Source organism: Ambystoma mexicanum, chromosome 4p, assembly GCF_040938575.1.
Source record: "Ambystoma mexicanum isolate Mex_15411 chromosome 4p, UKY_AmexF1_1, whole genome shotgun sequence".
NCBI lineage: Eukaryota > Metazoa > Chordata > Amphibia > Caudata > Ambystomatidae > Ambystoma > Ambystoma mexicanum.
Window position 1 is genome coordinate 128787555 of NC_090927.1, and position 19474 is coordinate 128807028.

The 19474-nt window shown below is 46.0% G+C and overlaps 1 protein-coding gene across 4 annotated transcripts in view; it reads right to left on the reverse strand.

Moving 5' to 3' along the window:
- DNMT3A (DNA methyltransferase 3 alpha) overlaps positions 1–19474 on the reverse strand; it is a 2439715-nt gene that overhangs the window by 701338 nt on the left and 1718903 nt on the right. For all 4 annotated transcript variants that reach the window (XM_069605556.1, XM_069605557.1, XM_069605559.1 and 1 more), the window contains one exon: positions 2620–2803. In XM_069605556.1, coding sequence (XP_069461657.1) covers positions 2620–2803 — 184 coding nt within the window. The remainder of the gene's footprint in view (positions 1–2619; positions 2804–19474) is intronic.

Genomic DNA, 19474 nt, shown 5'->3' on the forward strand with positions numbered 1-19474 from the left:
TGTGCATATCAATGTGTGAATATACATTCAGGCAGTGCAATAATTTATCAGATGTTCATGGGGCTTTTTTGATGAGCCTGTTGAAGAGTACCTATGGATTATATGCTTCTGGGATCGTGCGTGCAGTGTGCCCCCTTGTCACCATAGGATACGCCTGTAGCAATTCTTTCGGCATGCCTAGTTGGCTGGGGTCGGACACACAGGAGTCTAAAGACTCCATCGGGTTGTCTTCATCATCCTAACTGGAGCCGCTGCTGCCGTAGTCTTCATCAGAAGCAACTGTCCTGGAGTGGGAAAGGCCTTTGGCCCACCACTTAGTACACCAGCGTTTTTGGCTTAAATAATTTACACGTGTTGCAACGCAATTCGTCTTGATGACAAATATTGCACGCTTTAGGAGTGTCGTTCCAAGGAAATAACCTGTTGCAGGAAGGAGACAACTTAAATGGTGTTCTTTCCATGGTTAATGCAAACCAAAAGAGCATCAAGACAAAGGAAGGTATGGCAAAGAGTGAGAAAAGGCATTCTGTAATGTCTGTAAAATGTTCAAAAAACACCCCCTCCCCCTACTGCAAAGGCCGAAGCCCAAAGAAACCTGCAGTCCGTCGTAGAGTTCAGTCGCAGAAGTCTCCGAACAGTAATCTGGAAATGTTCCAAGGAACGTCTAAATCATGTGTCAAAGATGGAATATATATATAGCAATATAATTCATAGATAAACTACGAACTTTGCATTAATGTGACCAACCATGATGGTGGAAAAAAATAATCTGAGGGACCTCGATGCATGAAGACTCATTGGTACAGTACACATCACATTAGGAATAGTGTTACAGTCACGCCCAGTCGACGTCCCTTTTTTTCGAACTTCAAAAACAAGATGCAATACTCTGCAGCTTCCACTAGATGTCAGACTATATGTACAGCATGTGATTCTAGGCAGATCCACAAGCCTAAGAAACTTTTATACAGAGACACACACATTAGCTATTCCATTACACATTTTCTCTCTCTGTTAAATAAGTATATCAAGCATTGTACTTTAGTGAGCAAACCAAATTATACACAATACATTTATATTCTTAAAGTAGCAAGGTGAATGTACTTTTGTAAGGGGTGCTTAAAAAAATATACACCATATATTAAACATTTCTCAGGCTTTCTGTTGACACACCATTTGCTTTCTCTGTCAAAGCACTACATGCTCTCCAACTGATATAGGTCTGAATGCAGATGTTCTTTAACAATGATTAGAGTGAAAGGAGCCTCTACCACCTAGCTCACCGCTAGCATGCCCTCACACTATGAAGGACAGTATGTTAGTGTGACCTTTAGCAGCTCCAGAATGAAAATCGTACACAATTCTTGAGCTAAGTACACTCTCCAACACCTACATGTTTATTATGGACTGACGCCAACTTCTCAAAATACACAATGACTAGCCATCACATGGAACCACGATTCACAATATGTTTTAAGCTAGAGGCACATACCAGGTTTAACAAAGAAAAAGAACACCATTAAGTGAAGGAAGGCAGCAGTCACAGCAAACCATAACTAATGCAATGTTCTAGTCACAGGTCAACCAAACAGTGATGGGGTGTCTCAAGCAGTGTATACAATTATATTACAAACTAAGTGTGAAAATCGGTAAAAACTCCTTTGTAAGAGAACTCCCAATCCATACTGGCTTACAACCACCCTAATAACTTAATTTGCCATAGATTAACATGGGAAGGAACTCTTTCACGGATCTAACTGTCCTGTACTAAAAATCGATCAAACCACCTAGCATTCGGAACATAACCAAAGACCTACCCATTTTCCTTTCTGTTCTACCTCTAAATTCCAATTATTTTAGCACTGCAACAACAAAACAAACCACACACAGCTTTGCACAACAGCACACAACGGCTACGGACCGAAAAGCCCACCCAAGCTCTGCGAACGGTGTTAACCGAACTGAAGCCGCCAACAGCACATCACTACTCTCTTGCACTAGTCCCACTCGCTCCCACTAACTCAACCGCACCCACCTTTCCTTTTCAGATCCGCCTGGGGACCACTCCAGTGCTGATAGTGTGCGGTACAAATATCCTTTAACATTTACATTAAGTAAATATGCATTTAGCAGAGTAAAAGGCTAATTTTATCAAATCTTTTGGTAATGTGCACAGATTGGGTTTTTTAACAATTTGTGTAACCCTTTTCTGGCTTGCACTACATTACACATGATTGTGTGTCTGCATAGTTTAATAGAAATCAGTTAGAATAGTAAAAGATATGAGGAGTAGGGTTCAGAATTTGCACTCGCCACAAACAAGTGATAACTGACCCGACGAGTAAGAAATGGATTGCTGTGTGCAAATTGAGGACTGAGTGGGCGATTGGATTTTTAAGCACGGTTTCCAACTTCAAATTTGAACCCCTGTTGAGAGACACTAAATTATAACAGAAAAAAAGCATGCGAGCAATAGATATTAATTGCAGATCCAAGTGCAGAAACAGGTGGAAAGGGATACGATAAAGAGGACAACTTCAACATATTCAGACTAGTCTGATTCAAAAACTCTCATCCGTTCAAAACCCCTTTGGGAAGATTTTTAAATACAATACTCACAAATTCTTGATCATGGTTGTTGGCGAAGAATATCTGCAGGCGTGGGGGCCAGTCGTCCCTCCGCCTGAGAAGCCCATAGATGCCCTTGTGTCCACACATGTAGCAGTTCCAGGGGTCTTCCTTTATAGCAGCCTGGGCGGCTCCTGGTCCCACCAGTAGGTCAACACATTCCACACAGAAACACCTGTGAACCCAAGGAAACAGTTTACGTTTTACCAAGATATCTTTAAGGAGCTCAAAAAGTATTTTGTGACATCTTTGTTTTATATCCATGGCTACTATAGTATTGTCCATTTGTTCACACCAAATGTGAACGTGTCCTCCACGTTTTTTCACTTTCTTCGCTAACTCAAGCTGGAAAAAAGCTCCATCTATTAACCACTGTCCTTTCTTAGGCACTGTGAAACAACAGTGAGACTAAAGATCCAGAAGATGTGGTAAATATTTTCTATAACAAGCCCAACCAATTTGCCATGTTCTCAAGGACCTGTAGTTTTTATTCATATTTGTGCAGCTTTATCTGTTTCGGAGACATGCACTTTATATTCGGCCACCTAGTGGTTGACATGGAATATGTCGGACTAGAAAACAGTTTACTAAACTTTCATTTTGGCATCAACAAGGGAGGATCAATGATAGTTACATTTCGCATAATAGATTAAGTAATCACCCCATTTAATACCTTCAACAAGGAATAAATATAGGTTTAGACAAATAGAAATGTTCTCTCGGTTAGTAGTTTAATATGCATTAACATTTTAAACTTTTTGGGGGGTAAAACCTGGGTTGGCAACTGTTAAGATGGATAGTCTAGAATTGGAAATGGTGGAAAGATTTTAGGAGGCCACCCTCGTTATAGGTAACAGGGCACTCTGAGGGATTTGCTAAAACCCAATCAAGGTACGTGAACGAGCAGTCAAGGCTTATTCTCAGTAGAGAGAGTGGGATCAGGTGCCCTCAACGAGTGCACCCAGTATGGTATACAATAATTACATTTAGACAGTCCTGTTTAAAAATACAGTTATTTATTATAGGCCTTCTGAATACAATGGAAAATGTGTCCAAACAGTAGTATTATCGCACAACACTCTGATACAAATATAAGCAGTCATCATAAATTCAAAAATACATCATCAAATAACTTATTTAGCAAGCAGGTATTATTTTATATGAAGTCAATGATGGAACTATGTCACAAAACAATAACCTATCTTAAGAGGTCCAAACCCCAAGATGAATGGGGTCGTGTGCTCAAATGTCACAGGAGCCAAAATCTTATTCACCACAATGGAGTCTATGTAGGTCAGTTCAATAAGCTTGTGTTGGGGATAGTTGAAAGGTGCTACAACAATTTTACAAGAGGTAAATATGTGTTTTCTTCTATTCAAGGCCCAAGGCCAACCCAGGGGCAGGATACTTGACCCAGGTTCAATGACCAAAGGTGAATGGAATAAGGAGACAAACAGACTTGTTCCCAATGTAACCCTACATAGAACGGGGAGTCACTGTTTACTTACTGCCTTGATTCAGATTGTCTCAGATGTCATTGTGGATCGTCTGGGGGTCGATGGGGACTTCTTATTCGGTTGGTTCCAGTGAGAGGTGGCCGGGACTTGCAGGTTTGAGGATTTTTCCGATCGGGTGTAGCTACAAGATGCAACCTCTTCCTCAGGACACTTCACATGTTGGATAAAGTTGAGTTCCAGCAACGGTCTCTGCACACAGGTGACAACAGGCATCACTTCCAGTCGCAGCCAGCAAAGCTGCTCCAGGACAGGATCCCTTGATAGGGGACACAAATTCAGGCAGAAGGCAACTTGTGGCACAAATTGGCGACCACCGAAGTATCATAATTAAATGCGTAACGCTGCCACTTCTGGCAAGGTAGCCCACGCTAAAGCTGGTCAGTCCACCGGGTAGTCCAGGAATACTTCCGAAGGCTCATAAGGGCAGGATTTCGAGAAGGCGACAAGACTAATTAGTCCACTAGCCCAAGAGCTGAAGCAGCGGTCAGGGTCCTGTGCACACTAAAAATTATGCAAAAATTGTAAAAATGTATCTGCCGCAGCCAGCTTGTCCTTAGAGACATATAAAAGTAACCAAAATTCCCAAGTGTAAAAAGCTAGAGTGAAACATGTTTCCAAACTGCACTGCACTGTAAGGTGCTAAGTGCAATATTAAAAAGTAGAAGAATTAAAATAGAGACAGTTTCCCAGTACTGATAGTCTGATCAGCTTCCCCATAATAATAAGCAAAAGGCAAACTTCCCTTCAAAAAGTCAGGGCAGGACAAAAACAGAGCAAAAAGAATGGGATTCCTTTGGAAACCATGGAGGGAAAGTTTCAAAAAGAGAATGCAGTATACCCATAGCTCAACCTAACCATGACAAGCTTTCCTATCCCCCCTCGCACCAGTACCTTCCCTAGTGAACCCATGTACCTTTGCCATACTAGCCAGGTAGAAAGTACTGAGACGAGGAAATGTGTGGACTCAAGGTAACTTATATCCCTTATGTACTGAGATGATGAAGAGACCAATTGACTCTCTGGGAGTCCTCAACATCCGTACTGGGATGAGGAACTTGTGCAGAAGCATAAAGAGCACCTCTACTGAACGGTGTAGTTGTTATAGGATTCCTAATGGCTGAGCTACCATTAAAACAGAAGTGAGAATTTAACATTGGAAAAGGACCTCCCTGGAGGAACCGGGAGATTCAAACCCTGTACAACGGAAGGAACAGCAAGGTTTGAGAAAGATACCCGCCTGCAGTCACATTGCCAAAAGGTCTGTTGTGGAAAGGCTTGAGTGGGAGACAGGAGGCGGAGTACCCACCTGGGCCACACAGCCTAGAAACAGGGAGCCGCCGCAGTCCCTTGAATGATTGGAGAAGGCCCGGAGGCCACAGGGAGCCTCTGCAGAGTGGCAGAAGTCCCTGGAAGTTCCAGGAGATGTCAGATAGGGGAATCAAAGCCCATACACAACCATGAGACACGGTAAGCACCCGGGAAATGGGTGTGGGCCCCTAAAAGAGAGAGAAACCTTTGCCAAAAGGGTCTGAGACCCAAAGGGGTAAATACAAAAAGTGTCTGGGACCAAAAAGAGAGAGAGAAGCCTATGTAGAAGGGGTATGGGACACGAAGGAGAGAAGGAAACCAATACAAAAGGAGGTCTGGAACCCTCGACAAAGAAAGAAACTAATAATGAGGTCTGGGATTCGAAAAGGGGGAATGCCTGGCAGGCTACAGAACCGGGTGTAACTCCTGAGGAACAAGAGGAACTTCTGTGATCCACAGCCAATAACTAATTGTCTCTGGGATCATCAAAGTCACATTACCTGGCAGGGTAGTGAACCAGGTAGACTGTGTACACAGTGAACATTGGAGATCAAGAGCACTTTGATAAAGGACAGGGGAAGGGAGATATATCCCTTGGTGTTATGAACACTGTTGAACCAGCCAAGAGAAGGGAGTAATTCTCTTGGCATCCTGAGGAGCTTTATTCTATTTATTTATTCATTACGCGCCGGAGCCCGTGAGCATTGAGAAAGACCAGGGTAAGGGAGACAAAGCCTTGGTATTGATGAACATTGTGGAAAGAAACAAGAGGAGAGAAGGGCCCCATTGGCTTTGTGAAACATCTGTTAAAAGCCAGAAGAAGAAAGACACTTGTCCTGGCATTGTGAGAACTATTGAGAAACCAAAGGAAAGTCAGGGGGAGGGAGCCATCCCCCTAACGCTGTGAAGATATGAGACTTTTTGTTTTGTACATTTTATTAAACTATCTTTATTAAAGCACTTGGTACAAATCATCACATAGACATAATGCTGGTGGCATGAATTCCATAAACATAAGTAAATGAGCTTTTGAACAGAGACAGAGTGGTAAGAAACAACCGATAGTTATATTACCGGTGGTATTCATAAGCAGAGGTGGGGCCGTGCAAGGGCTAAGGCTAGTGGAGTGGTGGGAGGTGCAATCATAGTTATGCTCAGTCTAGTTGGTGGTGGTTTTGCGTGCGTGGCAGATATGCTCTAAAGGGTTGCCATAGGTCTTTCGGACAAGTCCCTATTGTCTGCATAGAAGTCCATTGTTCTTTCATGTCACTTGCCCAGGCAACACCACACAACCATTGTTCATTCGATGGAGTAGTGGGCTTTGACCAGTACATCAGTAGAGATTGCATCGCAAGTATCAAGCATACATTCACAAGTTTACGCGCATGTCCCACCCGTGCTTCATATACATGGAAAAGACAGTGCATGGGAGCAGTGCCCAGCTTACTACCAATTATATCAGTAAGCACAGAACAAACATCCGTCCATTACCCGACTAGGTTAGGGCAACTCCACAACATATGGAAGTACCCAGCATCGTCCTCCCCGCACCTAGGGCAGCAGCCCACACTTGTTTGGGTAAAGAGCTTTAATCGGGCCGGTATGACATGCATTACTTACCGTAAAAGCATTTCTGATGGTCGTATCTGCTTAGATTCACATGCTGTGCATATAGTCCGACATCCAGTGGTCACCACGGAGTATTGCATCTTATTTTTCGAAAGTCAAAAGGGGACGTCGACATAGGCATGTCTGTAACACTATCCCTATAGTGACGTCTAGTTTACCCAAAATTCCTCACGCGTCGAGGTCCCTCTGCTTGTATTTTCTCTGCCATGAGGGAGCCTTATGAATAACGTGAGTGAGTACAGAAAAGAGAGAAAGTAATAAGCTGTCTATGTTCCTTCCATCCGAGTGGGGAGGAAGGTTGGGCGCATGTGAATCCAAGCAGATACAAGCATCAGAAATGCTTTTACTGTAAGTAATGCATGTCTTCTGATGTTTGTTAATCTGCTTAGAATCGCATGCTTTGCATAGACTAGCGAGCAGTACCCGGAGTTGGAGGTGGGTTGTGAGAAGGAACAGTAGAGAAAAGGTGTCTTAGTACTGCTTATCCCACATGGGAATCAGATCTAGAATGAGCATATAGATCAAGGTTGTCCAACATACGGCCCGCGGGCCACAATGCGGCCCTCCAAGCCATTTCATGTGGCCCGTGAGGCTGTACAGAAAACATTGAACAAATAAAGAAATAAACTGGGCCGTGGCGGAGGACTGTTACTGCCTCTGGTGCCCCCTAAAATGGGGGCGGGAGGCACCAGAGGCACTAACAGGCCACGGGCCGGTTTATTTATTTATTTGCCCAGTGTTTGTCGGGTCCGTGGCCCAGATTAATTTATTTATTTATGCAATTGTGGTCGAAACAACATTGCAGAAATAAATTAATCGGGTCCACGGACCCGGCAAACATTGAACAAATAAATAAATAAAACGGGCCGGTTTCAGGGGTGCCGAGTACGCGGGTTCTGCGGTCCTCCCCATGGTCCCCCCAGGCCAGAGAGAAGAGGCGCAGTATGGATGGCCCTTTGTTCCATCCATACTGTGTCTCTCTCTGGCGACCCGGGTAAAAACGATGTTTAAAAATTGAGGGACGGATGCAAAGCAAGATGCTCTTGTTTTCCATCTATCCCTCAATTTCTAAAAATTGTTTTGGTTTGGGTATACTTCTACATCTGTGTGCACGGATCTAGAAGTACACCCAACCGTTGGATGTATTTGTACATCTGTGCACTCCTCTTGGATGTGTAAGTACACCCAACCCAAAACGATATTTAGAAATGGAGGCACAGATGCAAAGCAAGTATGTCCCTCAATTTCTAAAAAAAATCTTTTTGGGTTGGATGCAATTGTACATCTGTGCAGCCCTCTTGCATTGCATCTGCAGGGGGAGGTGGCAGAGAGAGTGCAAATGAGACTGTTTTCATGTTTCTGAGTGTGTATCTGGTGAGGGTGAATGCTGTGCTATGGGTGGGGAACGGAGGCGTTGAGGGAGGTAACTCCCCTGAATTCTAAGGAAGGTAACAGCGTGGGAGAGGGTGGGAGTGTGGGGTGAGGTGGGATCACCTTCTTGGGGGTTTAGCGGGGTGGGTGGGCAGTAGAATGTGATAATTCGGCCTTTAGACCACACAAATAGGCCAAAATAAATCTGTCTTTTTTTGTATTTGTTCTTCAAAATGCAGAATGATCACATAGAACTCAGTATGGACCTTGCCATACGGTTGACCTTGTTCAGTGTAATAGCATTCAATGGGACACTACTTGCAGGGCCTAATGGTGCAGAGCTAATGGGCTTCTGTATCGGTATTTTTAAAGAGACAGTAACAGCACTCCTCAGCAGGGCGGTGTGTAATCTATTTTCTACTAGAGCTGCCATTTTTGAAATGGGGCAATGCTGGAACTCCTCAGTTAGCTTGGTAAACAGGGCTTCTATAATTGTAATACTATGCTTTTGTTGAGGCAATGCTAGTTCATCTTAGTGGGGCTACTATACTTTTGATGGGACAACATCAGCACTTTTCAGTTGAGCCGTTACACGCTTATTGACAAGGCCCTAGCATTTCTCAGCAGATTTATTCATTTTTATTGGTTATTTATAATGTGCATAATATACCCAGAGGGATCGAACCTGTGTTGCTCCATGCCGTCTTGCTTCCAAGGCGAGCATGTTGCCCATGAGCTATCCTCCCGAGACTCTGAAGATCTGAAGTACATTTAAAGATACAGAACCACAATTATTGAGCAAGTCTAACATCATTATCATCAGAATAAATCAACACTGTGGTTATACAAGAGCTAATATATTTAAAGGGATGGAATTACTCAGAATGTAGCAGCACTATTCAATAACCCAAAGTGCTTAAGCATAGTTAATGTGAAAATACGACACTTCTCAGCACTGGGACAGTACTGCCTTGGCCAGAGTTTCACACTAAAGAAGTGAGCAAGTGATCCGGGGTATGCAGCCCACACACATGCATGGGATTCCCATGCACCCACGTGCGAGATTTGCACCAAATTAGTGATATTGTGCTCCAAGGTAGGAGGCACACGCACAGTCTTTGCTCTGAGGTTTGACTCACTCACAGGATGGGATGGCATTTCGTGCTCCCATCCTAGTTGTGTTGCTCTGCCTTTTGAGGGCTACTACAACCTGGATGATTATAGAGGGGTGGAGTAGGGGGAGTATTGGCGTACTGGAATGCAACTGGAAGGCTTAAACCTCCTTCTTACTTGACTTTTGTATATGCAGTACATGCTATCCAATGTTTCCACTGTTCTGCACCCCCTATCCACCCTCGCACCAAGTCGGCAACTACGTGCAAATGTGGTCATATAACTGCTGGTGATGTCACTTCTTATCTTTGGGCAACCCCCCGGGAAATTCATAAGTCGGCTCCCCTGCCCGATTAATTTATTTGTTCAATGTTTGTCGGGTCCGTGGACACGATCAATTTATTTCTGCAATGTTTGGTCCGACCAATAAACCGGGCTGTGGCGGAGGACTTTTACTGCCTCAGGTGCCCCTGGAATTGGATTATGCTTCTTTCATTACCACAGAAGTCATGAATGTGTATTATAGAGGTAAGCTGGCATATGTATTGGGCACACTGCACATGCTCAGGCAGCATCAATCATGCTTTGTAGAGGACAATGCTGACCTAAATTGTGAACAGCCAGCATAGACATGTTGCTATAGAGGCATATTTTGGGCACAACCAGCATGTCAATGTGTTACATCAGTGACAGTGCTGTTTTACACTGTGGACACATTGATCATTAAAATGTGTTGTGTTCTACAATGTTCTTGTCTGCTGTAGGTGACATGGAATGTACATGATCCCCTTTAGAACGGATTGTAAACTTATGGCTTTTTGGTCACTTTTCCTGCTGTAAAATGCACAATTTCAGCACCATATTTTGAAAAAAAATTCTTTGGCGGGGTTTTTGGGGGAGGGGAGACCCCCAAAACCCTCCCTAGATCGTTATAGCTCCCTCGCTATGCTCGCTCGCCCCCACTATTTCAGAGAAATATCAACACATACATACTGGAAGAAATCACAAGACACTAACCTTTGATCACTGCCCCGACACCAGAAGCTATCTTTGGGACTGCATGGCTATGCCTGTGATGATATTGTGTCAAAGGTCACACACCATCGCTTTTGAATATACTGCTTTGGGTGAGGGTGTTCACTTTTGGCTCGCCGGCCCACCGGGTGACAAAAAGTTAATGCTTCGGCCCCACATTCAAAAAGGTTGGACAAGCCTGATCTAGACAATAGTTTTTTGTAAAGGTGTGTACAGAACTCCAGGTTGCCGCTTTGCAAATGGACTCAAGGGGAACATTTGCAATGAATGCTATGGATGCCCCAGTGCCTCGAGTAGAGTGTGCTCTAGGCTTGAAGGGCAGTTCTCTCTTAGCAAGAGAGAAACAGAGAGTGATGCACTGGACAATCCATCTAGAGAAAGTGGATTTAGAAACTGCATCTCCTTCTCTTGCTGCCTCCACTGAGATAAAGAACTCGTTAGTCTTTCTCAGTGGACGAGTTCTTTCCATACAAAACATGACCGCCCTGCGCACATCAAGTGTGTGCAGGCTCTTCTCTCCCAGGTTTGAAGGGTTTTGAAAGAACGTTGGTAGTTCTATAGATTGGTTGACATGAAACTTCGAAATGAATTTTGGTGCAAACCTAGGGTGTGTGCGTAGAACCACCTTATCTTTGTGAACTGTTACAAAGGGGTCTAAGATAGAGAGAGCTTGTAGTTCACTCACTCTCCTGATGGAGGTGATAGCTATTAAGAAAGCAGTCTTAAGAGTGAGATCTTTAAGGCTCGCTTTATGCATGGGCTCGAAGGGGGGGCCCATTAGCCTGGTTAACACGACGTTCAGGTCCCATCCGGGAGCTGGGTTAGATATAGGAGGGTGAATTCTTTTCACTCCCTCCATAAAGGCTTTAATAACTGGAACTTTCCACCATGACACCTTATGTTGTGACGTAGTGTAGGCGGAGAGTGCGACTAGGTGAACTTTAATGGAATAAAGGACTAGACCTGAGTCCAGTGAGTGAGTCAGGTATAAGACAATATGAGTGGGAGAGCAGTCGACAGGGTTGATGCTCATTGAGGTACACCAGATGACAAACCGTTTCCACTTACTGGAGTAGCACTTACTGGAGTAGCAGTAACGAGTGTTTGGTTTCCTTACCTCCCTGAGAATGTCCATGCATCTCTGAGGGAGCTGTAAATGTCCAAATTCTATGACCTCAGGAGCCAGGCTGCCAAGTTCAGGGTCTGCGGGTATGTGACATGTTATACGGGCAAGGTAGTTTCACTGGAAGAGATAGTGACATCTCCATCAGATGAGCGAACCAGGGTTGGTGGGCCCACATGGGGTCCACCAGTATCATTGTCACTGGTTCCTGGTGCATTTTGTGCACTTTCTTGTTGAGAAGGGGAGTCGGGGGGGGGGGGGGGGGACATGAGGGGGGGAAGCATACACACATTTCCCTGACCATGTTATCCAGAGTCCGTTTCCCTTGGAGCGGTTCTGGGGGTACCTGGAGGCGTAATCTTGGCATTGGGCGTTCTCCAAAATTGCGAACAAGTCGATCTCTGGGAAGCCCCATTCTGCGAAAACGTTGGAGGCGATGTCTCGGTGTAAGCGCCATTCGTACTCTGCGGGTAGAGGGAAGTCTCTGCTGAGTCCGTCTGCCAGAAGATTGAGTTCCCCTGGTACATGTTGTGCTAACAGGTACACGTGTTTGAGAGCCCACTTCCAGATGTTCTGGGACAGCTTGGATAGCCCTGGAGAGCGAGTGCCCCCCTGATGTTCAGGTAGTACATGGCCGTGGTGCTGTCCGTGAGGATCAGCACTGTCTTTCCTTGCAGATGTGTTTTGAAGGCCTTTAGTGCTTTGAAGACCACCAACAATTCCAGTAGGTTTATATGGTTGGACACCACACTTAAAGTCCAAACTCTGTGCGTAGTCTGATGGGACAGGTGAGCACCCCCCGTCCTGTGAGGGATGCATCTGTGGTTACAGTGGCTTCCACTGTGGGGGTGGTGAAGGAGTTCCCCTTCACGCAGCGAGAGAACCAGGGCTTGCGGGACAACTAATAGATCGGCCCATTGTCCGCTGGCCTGACACCACTGGCTGCTGAGCCACTCTTGCATAGGGCGCATGCGCAGGTGCACGTGAGGAACCAAGTAAATACATGGCGCCATCATTCCTAGCAACCGTATGGCTTTGCGTACCGTCACCTCTCGACCAGCTAGATATTGAGGGATCTGAAACAACAGCATGTTTTGGACCCTCTCGTTGGAGGGGAAGACTAGGCTGTCCCTTGTTTGAATTAGAGCTCCTAGGAATTGTTTGATTTGGCTGGGATCTAGACTGGACGACTTCTCCTTGATGGAGAAGCCCAGGTGGAACAGGAGGTCTATAGTCTTTTGGGTATTTGAGAGGCATGTTTCGTAAGAATCCCCTGTTATGAGCCAGTCGTCGAGGTAAGGATAAACCGGAATGGACAACCTGCGCAGATGTGACGCTGCCACTGCCAGTACCTTCGGGAATACCCTTGGCGCTGAGGCTATGCCGAAGGGTAGCACCTTGAACTGATAGTGTTTGCCTTCTATCATGAACCAAAGTTATTTCCTGTGCGCTGGCAACATTGAAATATGAAAGTGTGCATCTTTCATGTCTAGTGTTGCCATGTAATCTTCCTATGTGAGCAGGGGGATTACCTCCTGCAAAGTCACCATACGAAATTTTTGAGGTTTTACAAATTTGTTCGCTGGGTGCAGATCTAATACAGGGCACATGGTTAGATCCTTTTTGGGTACAAGGAAGTACACTGAATAAATACCCTCTTTTACCTGTGACAGAGGCACGACCTCTATGGCTCCTTTTTGCAGCAGCGAATCCACTTCCTGAAGAAGGATGAGAAGGTGTTTTGATGCAAGACGTCTTCCCTTTGGAGGTCTGAATGTCGGGGACCAGCTGAACTCGATACAGTAACCGTGGGCTATAGGTGACAGTACCCATTGGTCTGTGGTAATCCCCCCCGTCCCCCCATGTCTGGATAAAAGATGTTAACCGGCCCCCGACCGGGGATGCATGGGAGGGGACCCGAATTTTCTGGTCATTTAGTGACGGTGGCCGGGGAGCCTCTAGGAGTAGGGTCCCGACCCCTTCCTTTGCCACGACGTTGGCCACTCTGAGCATACGGCGTGTTGTAACCACTGGTTCCTTGAGGTGAGGACCAGTTGCTGGCTGAAGTATACTGTTTCTGAGGTTGTCGTTGGCCACGAAAAAAGCACCAATTGCCATATCCGAGCTTATTGGGGGGTCTTGTGATCTGGTCCAGGGTTTTCAAGGTTTCATGCTCCTTTTTCGCTGTTTCCAGGGTGTCATCAACCGCCTTTCCAAACAAGTTTGAGTCCTCCAGGGATTTGTTAATAAGGGACGCCTGGGTCTATGGCTTGAACCCTGAGTTCCTAAGCCATGCATGCCTTTTAAGGAGTATGCCCTGGACTAAGGAACGGCCAGCCGTTTCCGCAGCACCTAAAGTATTTTTAATGATGCTCTGGTTCACTTGAGTGCCTTCGGTAACAGTGGCCAAGAGACTGGTGCGAAGAGGCTCAGGGACTTCCTGTAGGTCTTTGCGCAACAGGCCCCATTGGGCATCAGCGTAACTAGCCAACAGAGTGGTAGTGTTGTTTAGCTTCTTCCACTCCTTATCAGGGGGTGCTTCGCTGGTGGACAGAGGAACCCCAGCCCTTTTCCTCGTGGTGGTCACCACCAGAGCATCCGTGATGGAATGACCCCTAATATATAAAGGATTTGAGGGGGAAGGAGTAAAAAGCTTCTCAATCCGTGGGTTAACACCCCTGACGAAGGCTGGTGTAGACAGAGGGAATGAGGCGCCTCTTGATAGAGGCGTGGAGAGGAATGGCCTGGCTAGCGGGTTGCCTTTCTTTGATTTTCTCAACAAAATCAACCTCGTGGGCAGTCTCCACCCTAACCATCTGGAAATGTGCAGCCGCTTTGCATGGCATTAAACGTGGGCTGATTGTCCACAGGCGAAGGCTCTCTGACAGGAGTAGTCTGTGGAGAGGCCAGATCTAAAGCATCAGGGTCAGTTGACGCCTCAGGGGACTGCCATGGCTGTGGGTCACGCATGTTGGGGTCTTCCTCAAATCCCCCTACAGAATCTTGTAGGTCCTCAGTATCCATGAATTCATCATCTTCCTGAGTGTCAACATGAAGGTCCTCTTCAGTGAGGTCATATGTGTACAGTTCCTATTCCTGGGGGTCAAAAAGTCTTGGAACCTGGGCTAGAGGATCTTGAGGGATTACATCCCTTTGCCTTTTAGGCGTGGTGTGCTCAGAAATGGACACAAACCTATCCAATCTGTTCATACAGGTCTGCAATCTCTCACTGGTCCAGTGGAAAGACCCAGAACGGTCTAGGGGCGGAAAGGCTTGTTCCTCCGCCTCCAGGCGTCGAGATCTCTCCCACAAAGTGGAGGAAATCCCTCTGTCGCCCTCTGAGAAGCCGTCTCGTGGGACAGATGGTGGAGTACTGCCTCTGGGCCTCTCCTTCGACCTAGGGGAGGGTTCTGGCACTCCCGATGCACCTTCGCTAGGTCTCTGCGTCTCCTTGACCTTCTCAGCAGGCTTCGGTGATTCCTTCACCAGCCGTTTGAGGGTCTTCGGAGACGGTCCTTGCGATACTCTGTGACCATCTTCCCATCCAGGAGTTAATCGTGAGGAGTTGTTTTCGGCAGAGCCGGAACCTTGCCGTCGAAGGACGCCTTCTTTCGATGCATCTTGACGGATGATACTTTAGGGGTAGCGCCCTTTGTATTCGACGGCCCAGTCGCTAGGCGCGAATGCGGCTGCGGGGACGGCTGCTGACCCTTAAGGTCGGCGGGGACGGCCGGCTATGTCGGCGTCCCCGTTGGCGCAGAGGCTTTCTTTGACTTACTTACAACCTCCGTTACTGAGGTCGAGTCATCACTATCACCCTCGTCACACTCAGCGTGCGAGGAATCAGCCTTCGACATCCCGCAGCCTGCCCACCTTTTAACCCTGTGTTCCTTCAGAGTTTTCGGGCGAAGGAGCTTGCAGGCCGCGCAACCAGCTTCATCGTGCTCGAGGGGCAAGCAGCGGTTACACCGCCTGTGCTTGTCCTTCCACAGGAATTTGCCTTTACAATTTGGGAAAAATCTAAAAGGAGTCCTCTCCATAGCTGAGGACGTAACAAGTGATAACTACCCAGAAGGAAAGGGGGAAGAAAGAGAAAGGCATTCTAGTATGAGACAGAAATGTCCACCCCGACCCCACTCTCCCTACTGTGTAGGCTGGTGAGGCCGGGCCACGTGGTCTGCAGCGCCGATAGGAACCCTGTCCATCGAAAACCACCGTCCGTCGAAGATCTGGTCTCGGCGGAGATGCGGAATGAGGGCTGGAGGTGATGTTAGTTAACAATAATTAAACATAATCGACCAAGGGTCAAGCAATGGCAATGTCTCTTTTGTTTGTTTGTGTGTTTGTTTGTTTTATTCACTTTTTATGCGTGCTAGACCCAGGGGTAGCAGGGCGCAGTGGCAAGAAAATGCAAAGCTTACAGGTTACATCAAAGCATAACGTACAATATAAAATACAGTGATTACAAAGTATACGAATTTGAGAAAGGTCAATCCAGTTACAGGCTACATCCTGGCAAATGTACAGTAGAAAAAACTGTGAGGTCATGGGGCACAGGTATTTACAAAATATAAATGGGACACAGATAATACAAAATATACAAGGTTCGAGTGCGGGCAATCGGGTTGAAGGTGACAACGGTCAAGTGAGATCAGCTGAGGTTAGTCGAGGTGAGGAGTTGGATGACATTTTTTCTAAAGCGAGGGTAGGGTAAGTCAACTCTCAAGTCTTGTGGTAGTAAGTTCCAAATCTTTGCAGCCTTTACCTGAAAGCTATTACCACCCATCGTCTAAAGTTCGGTATTGTCAGGCAGTTGGAATTGACAGCTCTAGTCGGTCTGGAGGATGTTCTCCTATGGAATTTGTCAATCAGGTATTTGGGGGCGGAGTTATTGAGGGCTTTATGGGTCAGGGATAACATCTTAAGTGTTATTTTGTTCTCAGTGGTCAGCCAGTTGTGATGGCGTCTAGCGGCAGGGATGTGGGATCTTTTGTTTATGCCTAGTGCTGCTCCCAGGGCATTATTTTGTAATATTTGTAGTCTTTGCGTTATAGTTTTATTTGCTCCGGCGTAGAGAGCGTTGCAGTAGTCAATCCTAGAGAGTATTAAGGCTCTAGCCAGGATTAAGCAGCTCTTGTTGGATAGGAACGGTTTACCGGCTCTTATCAATTTGCACGTGTAAGCCGTGGAGGAGGCAAGGGATTTTAGCTGTTTGTCAAGAGATAGGGTGGAGTCAAGATAGAATCCCAGGGTTTTTACGTCCTTGGACACTTGGATGATATTCCCATCCAAGTTAAATGAGGAGAATTCCTGACCTAATTTTTTGATATTAGTTTGAGTGCCCAGGATAATCAACTCTGTCTTATCATCGTTCAGACAGAGGCCATGAGTGGCCATCCAGGCCTGGATGATAAGATATACCTTGTTCACCAATTCCGTGTCTTTCGCATGATCCCCAAAAAGCGGGAGGATCTGTGTATCATCTGCATAATTAGTGTAGGTGATACCGAGATGGTCCAAATCATCAAACAAGGGCTTGGTGAAGATGTTATATAGAGTTGGGGAGACGCAGGAGCCCTGAGGGACACCGCATAAAATAGGGGTGGGATCTGCTGCTGCCGAGGGGTGAAGACTCATCGTTCTTTCACTCAGAAATGACTCAATCCATCTGATGGCTTCCGGGGAGAAATGGGCAGCGGAATCCAGGTGACTACAGAGGACCAAATCAAAGGCGGCGGAGAGGTCAAGGAGTATCAGAAGTACTGTTCTCCCTTTGTCTCGAAGCTCGTCAATTTGGGATTTCAAGTCAATAAGGGCGGTTTCAGTTCCATGTAAGGGACGGAAGCCCGATTGTCTCTCTCCTAGGAGGTTGTGTAATTCCAGATGCTTTTGAATTTGGTTATAAGCGGCTTTGTCCAGAATCTTGAGAAGAAACGGTACCGTAGTAATGGGGCGGTAATTAGTAGGGATGAGGGGGACTAATGTCTGCTTTTTAAGTAGGGGAAGTACCCAGGACTGCTTAAGGTTGGCAGGGATGGTGGCTGAGGCGAAGGAGGCGTTAATCAGTTTGGTGATAAAGGGCGATAATTTTCTGGCAGCGTCTTTTATTAACTGTGCTGGGCAGAGGTCACCTTTACAGTTAGATGGTTTAAGCGACAAGATAATTTTTTCTACTTCCAAGGTGGTCAATTTAGAGAAGTGGAAGGAGTCACTATGCGCCAGTAGATTATTGGTATAGGGCATTTTTGGTGAATCCTGAATTTTAAGTACTTCTTTTTTTTGCTGGATTTTATTTTGGAGAGTAATAATTTTATGTGATAGGGCTTGCTGGATGTCTGTGCACCAAGGTTTGTCCTTGGTACAGGCGTCCGGTGTGGCGATCGGGGACTCAAGTTCCTTTAAAATAGAAAAGAGCTCTTTCATGCTGGAATTAGAGTTGGCTATACGGTCATCATATGAGTTACGTTTTGCCTGGCAAACTTCTTTTTTGTAAACTGAGGAGAGAGAGGTTAGTTTGGCTTTGTTGTCGACTGAAGGACAGAGCCTCCAGGTGGTTTCACTTTTTCTTTTCAAGATGCGCAAGTCTCTCAATTGTGGAGTAAACCATTTGTTTAGGTGGGCTTTTGGTTTGCTTGGTCTGAGTTTGAGAGGTGCCAGTTTATCTAGGGTGACGAGCATGATATTATTGAATTCTTGTACTAGGGTGCTGGGGCTTAGATTAGCTGATAATGCATTGAGGGTCGGTAGTATAGCTGGGATTACTTTCTCTACCGTGATGCATTTTTTATTTCTGGTTAAACAAGGCGGTGCTATTGGAAGGATTGTGGGGTTAGGTCTAGGACGTGGCTAGGTTAAAGGACACTAAAGAATGGTCTGTCCAAGGTAGGGGTCTTATGGATAGGATAGTGGCTGAGCAGTTACAGTCGGCTATCCAATCTAGCGTTCTTCCCTTCAGATGCGTAGGCTTGTCAACTCTTTGAGGTAGGCCTAGTGCGTGAATAGTGTTGGCTACCACTGTAGCATTGGTATCCGTGGTGTCATAGAAACCTAAGTTAAAGTCCCCAAGGAGGATTATTTGGGAACAAGGTTTGAGGTTATAAGTGAGCAGGTTGTGGAGATCCTCATCAAAGGTCCCTAAGGGGCCTGGTGGTCTATATAAAAGGTGGATGGTGAGAGTTTGATTATTACTTATCTGGAGTTTAGCAGATAAAGTCTCGCAGGATTGGAACGATTGGGTAGGTACTAGTCTGACGAGTTCCGCTCAAGGCGACCAGTATTCTGGGCGGAAAAAAAAAGGGACCTTGACGCGTGAGGGATTTTGGGTACACTACACGTCACTATAGGGATAGTGTTACAGACACGCCTATGTCGATTTCCCCTTTCGACTTTCGAAAACAAGATGCAATACTCCGCAGTGACCACTGGATGTCGGAGTATATGCACAGCATGTGATTCTAAGCAGATTAACAAACATCAGAAATAATGTTATCTATGCAGCACCTTGAGCTGTGAAATCGTGCGCATATCCCCCCCAGATATCCTCTATCAAAACATCTCCCTTATCAAGCTCTCCGCTCATCCACTTCCAACTCTGAGGATCAGTAGCTTCTCCAAGCAGAGAGTTGGAGGAAGATATCCATCTTCGGCTGGTGCCTCCCTCTGGAATAGCCTCCCTGCCTCTCTCAAACTTGAGCAGAACCCCCTCCTGTTCCAGAAGCAACTCAAGACCTTCTTCGCTTCCGCTTTCCCT